Here is a 17758-nt window from a genome sequence, read left to right as displayed (position 1 = left end):
GTACAGAAGGAAGGTGTCAAAAGAAATGAAACTCTACCGAGTGTCTAGGGAAATGTAAATATTTCTCTTTCTCTGCCCCAAGGATTTGTTTGCCCACATTTTGACAGTCCATGAAATCTTTGACACTGAGACCTGTCAAATATTAACAACTTTGCCTCTGCCAAACGGACTCATCATTCAGACTTTTATCTTTGAAAAACCAAAACCAAAAAAAAAAACCCCAAATAAAAAAATTTTATGTCATTATTCAATTCGAAATAGCAAAAGATTTCACTGATTTCAAACTCCCCCTCTTTAGGCTGTGACTTTTTCAGCCAATTCAAAAATTTGTTTAAAAATGTATTGAAAATTACCTTACCAACAAACTGTCTCATTTTAGTTGTCAAAAAATAGCTATTTATAAGTTTTAAGAACCATAGGAACTTGATGTGGAAAATTCTAAAATAAAAAAGGATACTAATTTTATATAACAATGATCATGATCTGTTTTTGAAAAATAACTCAACTTTAATGTTAGTCAGCATCTATTGCTGTCCATGTTTATAGTACCTCGAGAATTGACTACTCCAAACCAGTTTGCTTGTCACATCCTTCTTTTCAATGGTAATATAGAATTTCTTCAAGCAGCACTTAGTTTTTTACTCTATTCTTCAAGAGCGTGCATTTTTACCATTTCCAAATTCCTTCAAAAAAAGGCTTTCATCAATTTGCCCCAACCTAACCTTCGTTTCAAATCACTAACGATGTATGCATCTCCCTTATAGGAGATGCATAGGAGTCTATTTGGTTGGTCCCCAAACACTTCACTAAGCCTTTATTTCTGGACTTTCCAAAGGGCTCCCTTGGCAAATTCTCTAATCAACTATGAACCAAGGTCTTCTCCATATTTCTAGTTCAAATCCAGGGTACCTTCCTAGACTTTACATTTGCTCTACTTTTATCTAAATTTCACTCATATTTTCAATAAATTAAGCCACATGAATCTGCCAGTACTTGAAAGCTTCTGGCTTACAAAAATGTTAATTTCGTAAAATTCAACTTAGAGAAGCAAATATTTACTTGCACTTATGCTATATTGTTTTATAAATGGTTTCTTGGTGTGAGATGTATACGCTCAAGAACTATCATCAGCTTCTTAAAGGATAACAACGTATCTTATGCCTTAGTAACAAGATACACATTTAATAAGTTGTATTTTTAGAAGAAATTTCCAAAGATAGTCCCATTGTGATTACATTCTAAAATATCACTATGAAACACCAATACTGATCATAAAATCTAGGTTATCTCATGAAATTAAAATTTAAGTAAATCAATTGACAATAGATAATTTAAACAGATTTTATCAGGAAATTAAAGAAAAGAAAGACAAGCTGTAACAACAAAATCAAACACAACCTTCCTAACCCTCCCCTCTGCAAATGATTCTTTTATTCATGTGACTCTCCCACTACAGGTGTGCAAGCTCAGCTTGATTACCTTTATTAAGGAGAAATATCCTTTGCAGGCTTCTATTGTGTCCAGAGAATTTAAATTAAAAAAGAAAAAGCAATTCTTCAAAATGAAGACAAAATGAAATTAACTGAACCATTAATTTATGGTAATTATTGTGGTAATTTGTGGTAATAATTGTGAAAACTCAACAATCATCTTTTTATGATTCTATAAAAGTTTCTTCATATGAGCCATTACCTACACGTTCCCATAATATGAATATTAATGTATTAAATAAATCCTTTTTGTTTAAGTAGTGTAATACCTACATCTTGATTTGACATGTCCCAGTAAGGTCTTTCTCCATAAGACATAACTTCCCACATGACTATTCCATAGCTCCATACGTCACTGGCTGATGTGAATTTCCGGTATTGGATGGCTTCAGGTGCTGTCCACCTCACTGGAATTTTTCCACCCTGTATAAAATGAAATTGACATTTTAAGTATGTATAATAATGTATAAAACATTTATAGCAGAACCATTAAGCTACAGTTAAACACTTTTGTATTTGGTTGGCAATTCAGCAGTATCAGGTCTATTCATCTTGAATTTCTCTAAGTGCATTTAAAGTTACTAATCTGTTTTTTAAAATGTCACAGTTAAAGTTTCATTTTTAAGGCAAATCAATAATGGACCTATGTGGTTGTAGGGCAAGAGTCTAGTCGAGAGGACAATGACAAATTAGACAAAACAGCTACTAAAATGGAATGAAATATTGGAATAATATTAATAGTATATAAGTAAATCCTCATATTTTCCCTTTTTCTAATCTTACAAAAGTTATAAGAATTAGCATAGTTAATCTTTTATTAAAACCTTTATTAAAATGGGATTATATTTTTCTGCTACAATTATGACTGCTAGTAACCAAATGTTGTATGTGTATATTATTTATATGAACATCCCAATAAAAAATGAGCTGTTCTCATTTTTATCATTACTTCTCATCTTAGCCTATATGTAGATTGTAAAAGCAACAAAGATTCTTCCAAAAGGAAAAAAATAGCAACAACAAAAAGCTGAGATCAATTTGCCTCTTTTCTCCCATTTAGCTTTATATTATTAGGCCCTGCTTTCTTGGTAGGAAAATCACAGGAATATGAAAAGGTGCAGTAATAGACTTTTTCTTACAGTCGTTGTATAGACAGCTTCTGGATCGTCCTCTATAACCCGGGACAGGCCGAAATCTGACACTTTACAAACAAGATTGCTGTTGACAAGAATATTACGAGCTGCAAGGTCCCTGTGAACGTATCCCATATCGGCCAAATATCTCATTCCAGCAGCAATTCCTCTCAGCATTCCTACTAACTGAATGACTGTAAATTGCCCATCGTGTTTCTACAGGAAGACAAAAATGAAAGTCCAGTTAGCTATACTTTGAAAGGGAAAAAAAATCACCATGAAAAATGTCTGCACCCTAGTCATTTTCTATTGTATACTAGGAATCACCAGTTAATTTTCTACGTAGTGTAGACACTTGTGAAAAACATAACAGGTGCTGATTTAACTTGATAGTCAGGTAATATAAAAAAGAGTTCTGATAATCATTTAGTTATTTATATGGATGTGTTGTTAACATTAACTAATAATAATTTCAGATTGTGCAAATCCAAAAGTATATGCTAATTTTTAAATCGAAGTTAAGGAATGGAATATTAAAAAAAGTGATCCCTGACAGCTAACTGTTTTCCTCACTTGCCAAAAATTACACAAATAATCTAAAAATATAAAAGGGATAAAGATACATATATTAGCTTTCTTTCTCCAAATGGTAAAAAATGTAAAGGTAAAAAAACTTTTGAGTAAAGATGAAGAGAAACTAAGAGGTAGAAAAGGATTATACTGGCTGACTTGGTTTTCACTTTATACTTTTCATTGCTATCCGTAGGTACATTACTTATAACCAAGATTCTTTAAAATACATGTACTAGCAAGTAGAATTGAGCACTCTTTGCAACCAACTGGCCACCATATATATATATATATTTTTTCACCATATATTTTTAACCCACAGATTTCTCCAACTGAATTGCAGATATGGTGCATGAGGACCGTGGATCGAGCAGATGAGCTTGCTAGGTGACGCTTTCTTCCAGAGAGTTGACAGTTATGCATATCATCTTGCATGTCATATGCAAGATGACAGTTGCATCTTGCATATCATCAAGATGCAGCAATAAAGACCTCTCGAAATCCTCTGAATCCTTATTAAAATGGGTTGAACTTATCATTCTAGATCATGTATGTTCTCATTATTTTCTCTTTGCCATTTGAAAAAATGTTAACATGTGTTCACGTTCTTAGGTGGAAAGTCTCTGCATGTAAAAATACGTATGTTTTTACATTTAGAATTTATTATTTATAAAAATAACATACTTGTAACTCTAAAAAGGTTCATAATTCTTTATTTTAGGCTTGGTGTTCACATAACAATATAACAGAAATGGTTCCACAGAGCAGAGCTGGGATCATCCTACCAACATTGAACGGCTATCTCACTTCTCAGTCTTCTCTGTATTACGTCTGTATTTCATTTATAATTGTACTGAAAAAGTAAAATGCTACACTACAACAAGTATTCAAATTACAGTGCTTCAGGTGTCCTCCATACTTGTGGTAATATGTCAATGGAAACTATTTTTTAACTACATTGTATCACTTAAATGCTCAAAAATATTCTAGTTCAATCCAGTCTAAGACTCTTTTAATCTGCTTTTCAAAGACAATTTTGTGACCTGTTAAAGTTTACACTGTTCACATTTTACACTGCAAAGAAAAGTTCAGAAAATTACATTGGTAGCATGTATATTTAGAATGGGAGAATAACTTTGTTACTTACCCTGAGAAATGCATCTAGGGCTCCATTTTCCATGAATTCTATTACAATCATGACGGGTTTCCCTAAAATTACAAGAATATATACATAAGAAAAAACAGTGTTGCTTCCAAAACTGTAATCTAAACTTCGTATTTATCCTCTTTCTCACTCCAGATAAAACACATGGTGCTCTTTTGAAAGACTGACTGGGTGAGTGGTGAGTATTTCTAATGCTTTTAGTGCTGCTAAATGCAAAGAGTCATTAACTGTCTGTTTGGAATGTGGTCATGATTCACAAAATTAAACAGTAAAAGTCAATGTGTTCTTCTGACTCCTGCCTTGTGAACAAAACTCAGAGAAAATGACACTTTACAGAAAATGTGAAGACTAAACTGTATTACTTTTGTGGCTTTGAAGCTAAATGAAAATATCTGTCACTCCATCTATCTATCAGATATATTCTTTAGCTCTAAACCTGCATTCATTTATCCTGATTTTTTTTCTGAGATGGTAACACAAAAGAAAATTTAGTCAGTTACGTATCAAGAAAAAAAATTCATTAAGAATATGCAATGTATTTACAATTTGATTTTTTAGTATCTATGAAATAACACTAATTTCTGACAGTTTGCTGGATAAATGAAATATATAATCAATATCTACCTCTTGTAACAACCCCTTCCAAATGGACAACATTTGGGTGGTCAAACTGCCCCATGATGCTGGCTTCACATAAAAAGTCTCTCCTTTGTTTTTCTGTGTAACCAACTTTCAGGGTTTTTATGGCTACCGCAACATCTCTTTTCCCTGGAAGTTTCAAACGACCACTGCAGACTTCTCCAAATTCTCCTGAAGTAACAGAACAGGCAGGTGTATTTTAATTTCACAAATATTTCCTCTCTCAAAATAAATGCATTAAATTCTTTAAAAGCACTTTTAAACTTTCCTAAACTGTTACACAAACTATTATTTTTTTTAACTGGGTTAACAAAAACTCTTTCAGAAACAACATTCAGGTTTGAAATACACTGCATAACGTACACTGCTTACTAGAGTATAAGGGCACATTAGCAAATTCTAAACATTGCTGTTGTTCTCACAGCTTGAGAAGCAAATACTTCTCAGAGATTTAAAAATCTGGAATTCATATCTACTTATGTCTGCCAGATTGAATGGACTTGATCCAAAAATGTATAATTATTCTGAAGATACACTGTATCCATAGAAAATAATGCTCCTTTTAAATAATTCATACATATTAATTTTCTACATGGAATTACACAGCACAACGGCTAATACCTAAAGCTTAGCAGGAAGATGGTAAATCAAGTCAGAGGAGATGTATATTCCAGCAAAATTCGGGACATTCTAATTATTTTAAATACGAAGTCATTTCTTGGACAGGCCAGAACTATTACGAAATAGCTTATAACAGAACGATATCTTAAAAATCCAACAGAAGACAAAAGATACACGATTCTCTGTACCACATGCTTCTTTTTCACTTTTTTCTTAAGATTTCATAAACAAGTACAGGCTCATTGCTTCTAACAGTTCAGGTAAATGCAAAGGTTCTATACTTGAGTTATAATTATTTGCCTGTCATTATGATGTATGACTTTCGATCTTGGCTAAATGGAACAGTTGAACAAGGAAGTTACAACAGCCTTACCTGCTCCAATCACACGCTCAATTTTAATACAGGAGGCATCTAGCTCCTTGGCGAATTGATGGACAGCTCTATTTGGGTCCTCATAGGTTTCAGGGTCAATGTAGGTTTTGGTGCCTGGAAATTTAACTGTAATGATGTAAGAAAGCATGACTGTGATGAAGCAAAGCACTTATTGTGCAGTCAGCCCAGGAATTTCATTATGCAGAGTGCTCCTTGGAACAGTGAACTTGCTTCCACATCACCTGATTCACAGCAGTTTTAACAGACTACTTCAGTCTGCGGGCGTATAGGTATTATCTGCAAGCTTCTATAGGTAACATAGGATCCAGTTCATAGTTTACTAACTGAATTGCTTTTCCAGTAAATCAACAAAAGACATCACCGAAATTCTCTGACATGACTCTTATCAGACTGGAGGTTTAATTAAATTCACTGCTATCATGGCATAGTTCAAGCCATACTGAGGTTTGTAATGGACTTGGAAACACATTTGTAAATCTATCATTCAGTCAATCAATCAAATTAATACACTGGGAAAAGAAGACATTTCATTTACAGGTAGCCTACTACACTGACAGCAATATTAAAAACAGTTAGACATGTTACTTATTCTTTTGATTTATTTTTTTAAAGACCAACCACCATTGACATAGACATATAAATTAATACAAGATATGAGGGACTGCTATCACAGAACCAGAGAGAAATCTACTATGACACAGTTTCTTCTTCACCTTGAAGGGCAATAGAGGCCAGATGTACAAAGTGCAGAGTACAGTTAGAAAATTTACAATATTCCTGGGATCTGCTAACCATGTATGACAGTAATTTGAAAGAGGAATGGTTTATATGAACTTTCAGTTATAAGGCTCTGGAAGATCTTAACTGCTATGAGGAGGTAGCCAATATGCCTCAGAAAAGGTAGTCAAAATTCAAACAACATAGAATCATCTTAAAAGTTAAAATCTTCTTAAAATGCACCCAGAAGCATGCAGGTAACAGATAATGCTATGTCAACTTTAAATCAATTACAATAATGTATTCCAAATCTAATCATTTGGTTAAAGACAAAGATAAGATAGATAGGCATATATTTGGTTATATTAATGCAATGAAAAGATACACTATATCCTCAAAAAAACTTTATTGTTTTTAACAAAGCCACTGAACAATCTTTTCATTAAATCTTACTATTTGGAGAACAATATATTTCTTTATGTATTACACTGCAGCCTAACTGTGCTTATGTCATCACATCAAATTGAAATTATATTTTTAAAATAAGCATATAACAAACAAAAAGAAGCAGAATGTATAAAGGAAAAATGGGATTTTAAAATCTTGAATTATTCTGCTGTAGTTGATTGTTTATCCAAAATTGATTGTCTTAAACAATTACTGTTGCAGTCTATAAAACTGACAGATGCTCATTTGTTACTAAAGCTGAACATGAAAAAAAAAACACAAGAAGAAAAGAGAGAGGGGATAGAAAGAGAAAAGAGAGAAAAAGGAGTACAGGGAAAGGGGGGAAGAGAAAAAGAGAGAAGGGAAGAAAACAATAGGTTAACCTCCTAGATTGGTAGGCAGATGGAGAATGAGCCATCTTCTCCCTTTTTATTCTCTTCCTTTCTTTCATTGTTTTTTTTTTTTTTTTCTTTCTTTTTGGTTTGGTTTTGTGATAAGGGAGCTGGATTGGAGGTAGCCTTCTGCATCTCAAACGGGTCTCTGATGGTTCTTTATTCAAGCTGTCATAAAACATTTTGACAGGCCAGAGCAATTTTGGCATAAAAACATGAAATACTGCCCGGCTTGGATTCAAAGACATTGTTAGAAGAAATGGTAGGAGGAAACAAAATGTAAATTGGAATTGCTTCACTAAACTCCTCCATCGTGTTTATATCTTTAAATGTAACACTTGGGGCCATGGAGAGTGGAGGGCGCCTGATACAAATGACTGGACATTCTATTAAATTCAGTGCTCTAAAAGCTAGTAAAATGGTTGCTTTCATGTTTCTGTAAAAATTCAATCTGGTGTCTTAGCACCTAAGGAAATTGTTTTTATACTAAAGGAATAAAAGGACACCAACTTGTAAATAGCTGGTGACCACAGTTTTGTACTTTACGTATTGTAAATACAGTCATAAAATCAAATAAAATGCCTGGTTCTCAACAAATGACAAGAAAAGATATCCTTGTAAAAAGGGTAATTCAAAAATATCAAGGATTTACCAAGATAGGATATCTTAAGTGTACTTTTTTTTTTCATTACTCGTTTCAAAATGGATGCTTTAAAATAAGAAAAATTTTGATGTAATTTCTGAATATTTTGGTCTATTGTTTTTCCTGATTTAAGAGTAGGAGCTTTTCTGTGTTTTAATATCTCATTTACATTTCTCATGAATGTTAAACATCTTAAAACCACCACTGATATTTTGCTCTAGAGATGAAAACTGTTTATATATACCTCAAGTTTATCTTTTCTATGTTAGCAGGTAACACATGCAGCTTTATTTTTTTCTAATTACAAACTGGATGTCAAATGTAAACAAAGGGAATGGCATCAAAATATCAAAACTGAGTGATGACAATTAAGCATTAGGCTATACATCATGTTTTAGGTAAGCCATGTTTTAATTTACCTTCAGCATTAACCTTCACGCTAAAAGTAAAAAAACTAAGAGGCAGCATTTGATCATTTGGGGATGTCTCAGATACCCTCAATAAAGAAAAGAAAAGTGACATACTGATTAAGGTGTTATTAAATGATTTTGCCATCCAATTATTCACATATAGATAGAGTCAAGGATTCCAGCAACTATAGTCTTATGTCACTCTTCTATATACATTTTAAACTCGATACAAAAATTAATGCATTCAAGTTTTGATCCTCTCCTTTCTGTCTGGGGAAGTGTTAAAAGTATTCTCTCATGTCATGAAAGAGAAAAAAAATGTAACTTCCACTTTTTCTGTATATCCTCTAGGTGTAAACGGCCTATGGTACTCTCATTACTGGGACTTGTCACAAAATCACTGCCAGATTAGCAAGAGGACGCACCGACATTGGGAGCATATCAAATCATCCCGGGGGGAGGGGTCAGAATCACAGGTATTCAGTCATAATCAGGGGCAGATTTAAGTTTTGTGGGGCTTGAACCTTCTACAATTTGGGATACTTTCTTTAAGAAAAAATATTCTACACACTAACTTGCTAGGGCTCTTCCAGGGCCTTGAAAGGAGTCTGTGAAAGTGAGGGGCCTTGAAACTTAAACTTCATGATAAAGCGCCCTTTGGTCATACCTTTCACTATAATTTCTAGTGTCCCAATACCCTTCCTGCCATCAGTGGTTGAAATTTTACAGAGTTTCATCATCAATTTGGATATGTAATATGTAAAGCCACTTTTCTTTTGGAAACTAAAGTTAAGGGAACTATTGGTTCAACAATTAATAACACACTGAAGAAACTTAGGAATGATAATAATGGTGTTCACAATTTGTGTTCTTTCAACCACACATTTCCCTGATTGATGCTTCCATATTCCTGTGACTTTAGAAGGGGTATATGACAATATCTTCTTAGAAACTGACATAAGAGTTTGATACATAACACAAAAATAGATGTAATTCTTATGCCATTTACAGGAAATTTATCTCCCCATGAGAAACTTTCATAAAGATTATGGTTACTAAGAAAAATAATAAATAAAATTATTTTTCAATATTTTCAAGGATTAAAAATAGGAATAATGGGTTTGGATAAGAGCATCATCAATTATCAGAGCTAAAATCATTTCCCTGTTAGGATTTTACTTTGACTGTAAGAAGTCAACATTTACTTGCATGGCTCTCAGTTTTTCGCTTGCCATCCACATGCAACAACGATAAGATTAATGCAGTCGGGCATCTATTTTCTTTGGTTCCCTGAGCTTTCTTCTGATATTATTTCTAAAATGAACTTTTAAGAATCAGGTAGCCCAGATCCACAGGAAAACATCAGAGGATTGAATCCTATTATTATACTATTTACGTCCCTTGAAATATCATCTGTGATGGACATTTTACAGTAGATGGAGAGAAAGAGGCTCCTTAGCTTAGTCTTTCATTATATCATCACTCATTGGGTAGAAAAAAAAGGGCCTATCCTTCTAACTTGAAATGAATTCCTGAGCTACAACATGGGCACATGCAACATTTAATGAATAATTATTAGAATGATATGAAACACTTGGGCAAAGTTTGCAAAAAGAACAATTGTGACATAAAAGCTACTGAATATCCTTGCAGTTATATTAAAATTTCTTATGAGAGATTACACATCTGAATATATTTTTTAAAAATTCACATCATACCATCTTCATTCTGCATATCTTGTTCAAATGTTTTAATGTAACATTTTGAGCTCATGATATATTTTCAAGCCTGATGCATTAGGAATTTATTCATGCCAATATTAACAACCAGGTTTCTGTATTAATTGGGGTAAATAATAATAAAGAAAAGCCAAACACTTACAATGAAAGTAAAGCTCTTCATCCCCTTCTTGGTCAGCTTTGCTATAACCACAGTGCCTGGAAAAAAATCAGATTTTTGATGATTATTCTCAACCAATAATCTCACTTTATATATTTAAAATCCAGTATCATATACCTTAATTACTTAACAACATGCTAGTTAGAGCTATAAACAAAATACATAAACTTTCTGTCCATAGTTCTGAACTCAATAATAATATAGCAATTCACATGATTTAAAAAAAGCAGAGAATATAAAGTCTTTGCGTGAGACATTGTGGAAGGGACATATTTCATAGATTTAGATTTATCAATGAGTGAATATTTGCTTATATTTTTTCCTGAAAAAACAACAACAACAGATTTTAAATGGTTTCCACAAACCATTAACTAAAAGAGTAAATCTTTCCCCAGGTGTCTTCTCTATTTATTACAAAAATCTAACTCTGAAAATAGCTAATAAAAAGTCACCCAATAGAAATTACAATACTCATTCCTCTTAAACTAAAGCCAATGATCAAGCTCACACTACATTCTGACCTTGGGAGAATGGAAATCTATTGACCTTCAATGTTTCATATGAGACAACAAATGTCTGCATTTACTATTTAACATTCTAAACTAAACAATAAGTAATAGGCTGACATAATTCTAAAAAATCAACACATTTTATGTTAGAGATTAGAACAAATTTTGTCTTCTACCTTCTTCCAATGATGAATCCAAAGACCATGAACACCAAAATGATGGTCCCGGCCACTGCAACCACAGCAATTATAATAACAGGGTTCTGTTCACTGGAGACTGCCGTAGCTATAAACAGAAAAGAAAAAAGGCTCAATAAAACACCCAATATCTTGCAAGCACTTGAGGTTAAACAAAATCTTATAAACAAGACAGCTATGCTATTAAATTCACCTTTAATTTAAATGCATTCTATTGTAACAAATTTAAATAAACATTTATTTTTGCATTTTAAATAAGTGGTAAGGACAATAATTTCATCTATTTTATATTCTTCAGCTAGAAAAGATCCCTACAAAATGCCTTATTGAATGGCTATCCCCTGCTTAATTGTTGGAAACTTAGTTATAAATCAAGAGATAAAGATCTTTCATCTACAATTGCTATTAAATCCCTATTTTTCCCTCGGTGAGGTATTTGATCCCTCTGTGTCTGTTTTCCTGGTGTGTAAAAAGGAACCCAAATATATACTCTCAGCATTTTTCAAAGCACCTTAAATGATTTATCTCTCATATCATCAATATAGAATAAAAATCATCATGTAATCATAGTAAATCATTATGAATTTATAATCCACCTTAATTAAGGAAAATGAACAGAATTACTGGTATTAATTTGACAAAGTAGGCAATATACACATTTGAGAGTTTAAGAGCTAGGCTATTTATGAAAGAGCCAACTTTCTGCAAGCACTGTAAAAAACATTTTTGTATTATCTAATTGTAGTCGCTTCCTGTACAATGCTAAGTGATTCTTCTACACTCATTAAGGCAAGCCCAGCTGAACCTTCCTGAGAGTCTCTTTGGGAACAGTATATGTTTACATGTCCTTTAAAGCAGCCTCTGATTCTGATTCTTCATTGAGTCACACGGCCTTCTCACTTGGATTTTTCCAAATTAGTGAAGTTTTACTTATCTGGCAATTCACAAGTGTCACATTTTCCCCAGAGCATTATATTTGCAATACCAGTATAGACTTCATAAAATAATCAAAAGAATGCAACACAGTGAAAATATATATTCCAATCGCTGATCCGGTTGCAAATTGATAATTATATAATATCAAACTAATATAGATTGCTTATTTCTGAAAAAATCAACAACTGTAATCTTTAAGGTAGGATGGAAAATACTACTCCTTCTTGGTGTGGCAAGGGATTCAGTCTCCAGAGCAGGAAATTTTATGTAGGCAGAGTGTGTCTTGCCCCAACAGGAAGCATAAATTTTTCTGATTGGCCTTTCTTTACTTTATCTACGTCTCCCTCCTTTGACAACTCATCTCTTAATTTTGTATACCTACGCTAACTATAGATAGTTCTTACGTTGAAAAACAGTAAAAATAGCTCTGGTGTATTGGTTTCTGAAAAGAGGTATTATACACACTCCGTAATTCAGCACCTGCTGATTTGCTCCCTGAGGGAATGAAACAAGGGAAAAAGAAAAAGAAGAAAAAGAAAGCAACTTTACAGCTTTAATTTCTGAATTACAGCCTATTATGATCAAACAGAGAAAAGATGCCTTCAAGTATTTTTCTTGGTTTGGTTGTTTTTGTTTTTATCTGTCTTTTAATATATATTAAGAGAGGAAAAAGAATGGAGTAGTTTTGTTCATGAGAAAGAAAAAAGTCAAACATGTTATGTGTAGAAATTGTTTTCATTCAATCTGTCCCATGGGTCTAATTTTTTGCTTGTCTTAGGCTCTGTTCTGCCCATAGCTTCAGAAACAGATCTCCAATGAGAAAACTGAGCTCAGGTGAATGATGAATTAGAGTATGTGAATATTTACTTACATGTTTTTATATATATTCAGGGTCACACTTTAATCTTAACATAGTCAAAATTTATGGTTCATATTTTCATCTAATTCATGGATAATACATTTTAAAAGTAATTTATATGTGTCGTAATCACTACATCATGATTTAAAAATTGTGAAAACAGTAGCGTTGGCTCTGCGCAGAAGTGGATTTTTGGATGTATGTGCAATGGAATAATCTGAGTTCTCTTTCCAAACAGTGCTCAGGTAACTTCTCTTTGGTGGCATCTTCCTTCTTGCCCTCCTTCCTAGCACAGAGGATCACTGTTTCCTGACACTCTGATAGCACTGGGCCATGCACTCTACCAGTGCTCAATTTTACGGTCAGAACTTGTGTACGAGTTTCTCTCTTTCACTAACTGAGAGCATCAAATGTGTCACGTGTTTCTGTACATCCCAGATTCTTAGCACAGTAACGTGTGCTAAATCAGTAGTTCTTAAAAGGTGTCTGGGAAACCCTAAGGGTTCCTCAGGAACATTCCAGGGAATCTGCAAGGTCAACACTATTTTCATTTAATGTTATTTGCCTTTTTCACTCTCACATGCTTACAAGTGCACAGTTGAGTTTCCCAAGAACTTACATGACAGGTGATAATATCACTCTGATGGCTAATGAAATGTGTGTTGTGTATACTTGTGTTTTAAAATTTTCTCAGTTTTAATTTCTAAAGTGGTGAACATAAATAAATATAACCCAAATAGTCAAAATCTATTTGGGGATCTTCAATAGTTTTTAATAGCTTGTAAGGGTTCCTGTGACCAAAAGGCTTGAGAATGGCTGTCCTAAATAAGAAAAGCTGACATTCAAGACTGTCTGTGTGCTAGGCACTGTACTTGGCACTTTGTGTACATCAACTTATTTAATCCTCAAACTACTCTGAGAGTTGGGTACTGGTATCCTAGCAACTTTTGTACAGAGAAGTAGCTCATCCAAAGTCACACAAATGGACATGGCAGAGCTGAAATGTGAAACCAGGAATACGTCTACTAGCTCCAACTGATCCTGATAATCTGTTTTTTTGATGGCTGTGAGGTATTCATTTCTTGCTTACTTACTGACTGCCTTCTATGCATCAAGCACTATATTAGGCACTGGCAAGACTAAAGTAAGAAAAAGAGATATGGATTGTTCTTTCATCAACTTTACCTTCCAGTGGAGAGAATATTCTGATGATAAAAAAAATCACCAAATCCTTTCTAATGCAAAATTCATTTTTAACGTGAATTTCATGTGCTCATTCATGTTCTACCACTTCATCTCAATTTCTCTGAGGGTTAGTTACTTCATTTTTAAATAATGAAAATAACATCTATGAACCTCAGCACTAATAAATAATAGTTTGACCCAATATTCTTAATTTACAAAGTCAGGAAAATGTACAAACTCATTTTGGAAAGTTTTCAAACCTAAACTTTTAACTGATAATGAATGCTTGGGTAAGTATAGCTGATTGATGGTTCTTTAAGTTTGAACTATTCATTAGAATATGAAAGAAAACATATTTTGAATTGTTTTATTATATTAGAAATTACAAAGTAAAATATCAAGAGACCAGTCTAAATGAAAAACTACTGCAACACATTTAACAGAAGACCACTCAAATGTTTAAATGTTGAAATATTAGTGTAAAACACTAATTTTGGGGGGCCACTGAACTTAGATATTCTCAGTTTTAATCTTACACACTCCATTTTAAAAAGATGACAAAGAATAATGATAATAAGTTTATCACATCATATTATGTGAAATCTTTTTCAATTGATGACTTTTGTGTCTATAATTCTATATAAACAATTTATATTTCAAATTTATTTCAACATATGTTTTATTATTTGAGGCTCTGAGAGTTACTGCTTAATTTAAAAATATAATAAAATATTTTGAAAAAAGACTACTGTTAGCAGACTTAATAAGCATTAGCTAATGCAAAAAAATTTACCAATTTATTCTACCTTTTAAAAGAGCTAGAAAAATATTCTCCCGAAGTCAAAATAACTCTTTGATCAAAATTGTATTGATTTAATTTATTTAAAAATTTTCTATTAAAAATTGAGAAAAGAAAATCATATAATAGTTTTTAGCTAATATTTGTGTAGAATTCCACAGGAACACTAGATTGGTAAGGGGAGGAGGAAGTAACAGCTGGGTGAACCTTGAGTCTGAGTAATATCAAGAGAAATCAAAAACTTCCAAAACACAGAAACACACCCTGAGGCTTCAATCTAGCTGAATAACAACCAGCAGTGGTACTCAAGCTATTCTAAACTTGCACTCTGACAACAGACTGGGACGTGCATCCTAAGATACATCTGCTTATTTGCGATGCACTATAGACACATGTATTTTTGTTATGTTCCTATGCTGCCTTATAAAACACAAAGTGATAAAGGGGATTCAAGATATTGCTAATGTTCTATTTTTAAGCTGAGTGGTAGATACAGAGATATTCAATTAATTATTCTTATTAATATTTCACATATACTTTAAATATGGCATTTAGTATGTTGGAAATATTTCATAAAAATGAAAAAAGATGACAAAAATAAAAAGAATGACAAGATCTAAGATCTTCTTCTTGAATGGCAAGTTTTGAAATCATTGCTAAAAGGTAAGTAGCTTGAATTAACCATGATTATTACAAACCACCTTTCTTTGGCCCAACCTGGTGTACATCCTGGCTTCATTTGGGGGTTTTCCTGGCTTCATTTGGCTTCATTTTGGGGGCAGCTTTGACTGACAACTAGAGTAAGATCATTTTGGGGTGTATCAAAACAGTCTGTATCAATACACATTTGAACAAGTCCTGCTTCTGTTTCTGACTTTATCTTTTTAAAATAAACCCAGTCTGTATTAAAGAAACTAATTTAAGTCACAAGGGTATAACATCACAAAACAAAACTGCAAATTTTAAATTATTATTCTGAATAACCTTTACAAAGAATATATATATACATATGCATATACATTCACCTTTAAAAGTAAAAATCATCTTGAACTAAATCATCGCCCCCAGTACTGAAAAAAAATATGCCAGAGTTATAGAGAGTAAGAATCCAAACCAAAGATGGTAATTACCTTCAAACATTTTACCTGTAGCTTCCTCTAGTGTAGCAACGTCAAGTCTGGGACTGTAATTTCCATAACCAGCAGCAGTAAAAGCCCGAATCTGGAAAACATACACTGTTCCTGGCTTCAGGTTGTTAATGGAGGCTGAAGTGGACTTGGTTTTTAATGTCGAGTAGGTCCGTTCCCTTTGATCCTAGAAACAATACAGGGAATATTTAATTGTGATTGCAACCAGGCAATTTGACAGCCAATTCTTGCAATTTATTTCAATTTGCTGCATTGTTTTTATAAAGGCTACATTGTACCCTGTGGAATATTGGAACACTGAGTTGTTTCTCAGATAATATAAGGCACATGCCTTTGTTCTATAAATTTCAAAGAGAAATAATTTTTTAAAAACATTTATGATGTTTTGAGCCTTTGCTTTGTTGGTAGAGGGCACAATGGCAAGAACTATTTAGCCATAAATATAATCAAATGTTCTTTTGACCAAAACATAAGTACACTTGTAAAATCTACAGTTTAGTAGAGGTCTTCACTTCATAATGTGGTTCTCTTAATACTGTTCCTGAATGTTATTCAACAAGCAAAAAGCCACAGGCTAAAAATGAAGAAATCTATAAAATCAAGAAACTTAGCTAATACCACCAGCATAGTGACATATCAATTGTTTTCATTAAAAATTGCATTTTTCAGGGGACTTCCCTGGCGGTCCAGTGGTTAAGACTCTGTGCTTCCACTGCAGGGGGCACGGGTTCGATCCCTGGTTGTGTATGCCGCACAGTGCGGCTAAAAAAAAAATGTATTTCTCGCAGAATAAAACCACTTTTACAAAATAGCATTTGATGGAATATTGGAAGTTAAAACTATTAATATAAAAGTTAATGTCTTAAATATAAAACTTAAAGTGTCATATAATTTATGATTTGGCAATATTTTAAACATCTCAGTTCAATTTCCCCATTTTTCAGATGTGAAAACTGAGGCTTGTAGAGTTTAAAAATGTGTTTATCATATTAACACATATGATTTTTAAATTATTAAATAATAATAATTAATTAAATAATTATTAATTATTAATTAAATAATCAAGAATAATTAAAAAATCAAGAATATAAAACACTCCATCAAAACAATAGTTAAATGAATAAAAATTTAAAGCTTAGATGATATGATTCTAATGTGTTGTTTATGAAAAATGCTATAAAAACTACTCATCAAAATATACAATTCTAGACGCGTTCTTACTTGTTCAATAATAAATACCTGTGCTCAACTGTGTCTAGAAATAAAACTGTTCAGTGAAATCTGAAAATGTTGGTTTGGTTGTTTGATTTACCTTCACGATGATATTTGCAAAAGCGTAAATAAATGTACACTTAAACTGGATTTAGTGAAGCTGACTTGTAATTGTCTTCATTATAAGCATTTATAAAAATGAGAGTTGATATTATAAATATATATTTATCTCAAATAAAAGAACTAGGCATAACTGATATTAGAAGACATAATGATATATACATTAGATCACAGGCTTACATACATTATAAAGCAATAGTATTATTTGTAAGTTTTTTTGTAATTTGTAAAATTCAGTGAATGTAGATACACTGTTTCTGTCATGTAAAATAG

At 32.6% G+C, this 17758-nt stretch overlaps 1 protein-coding gene across 7 annotated transcripts in view; it reads right to left on the bottom strand.

Moving 5' to 3' along the window:
- Window positions 1-17758, bottom strand: part of EPHA7 (EPH receptor A7) — a 163646-nt gene that overhangs the window by 10700 nt on the left and 135188 nt on the right. Inside the window, exons 7-16 of one of the 7 annotated variants that reach the window (XM_065888512.1) lie at window positions 16136-16319; window positions 11206-11314; window positions 10503-10558; window positions 7793-7799; window positions 6878-6879; window positions 5992-6117; window positions 4983-5168; window positions 4341-4402; window positions 2630-2839; window positions 1764-1913 (exon numbers count right to left, since the gene is read on the bottom strand). In XM_065888512.1, coding sequence (XP_065744584.1) covers window positions 1764-1913; window positions 2630-2839; window positions 4341-4402; window positions 4983-5168; window positions 5992-6117; window positions 6878-6879; window positions 7793-7799; window positions 10503-10558; window positions 11206-11314; window positions 16136-16319 — 1092 coding nt within the window. Of the gene's footprint in view, window positions 1-1763; window positions 1914-2629; window positions 2840-4340; window positions 4403-4982; window positions 5169-5991; window positions 6118-6877; window positions 6880-7399; window positions 7435-7792; window positions 7800-9566; window positions 9587-10502; window positions 10559-11205; window positions 11315-16135; window positions 16320-17758 lie in introns of those variants that run through there. The other 6 variants (XM_065888517.1, XM_065888513.1, XM_065888514.1 and 3 more) reach the window with 6 other exon arrangements.

This window comes from Phocoena phocoena, chromosome 12 (genome assembly GCF_963924675.1).
Source record: "Phocoena phocoena chromosome 12, mPhoPho1.1, whole genome shotgun sequence".
NCBI lineage: Eukaryota > Metazoa > Chordata > Mammalia > Artiodactyla > Phocoenidae > Phocoena > Phocoena phocoena.
The sequence above is the reverse complement of the archived record's forward strand: the minus strand, read 5'-3'. Positions and strand labels throughout refer to the sequence as shown.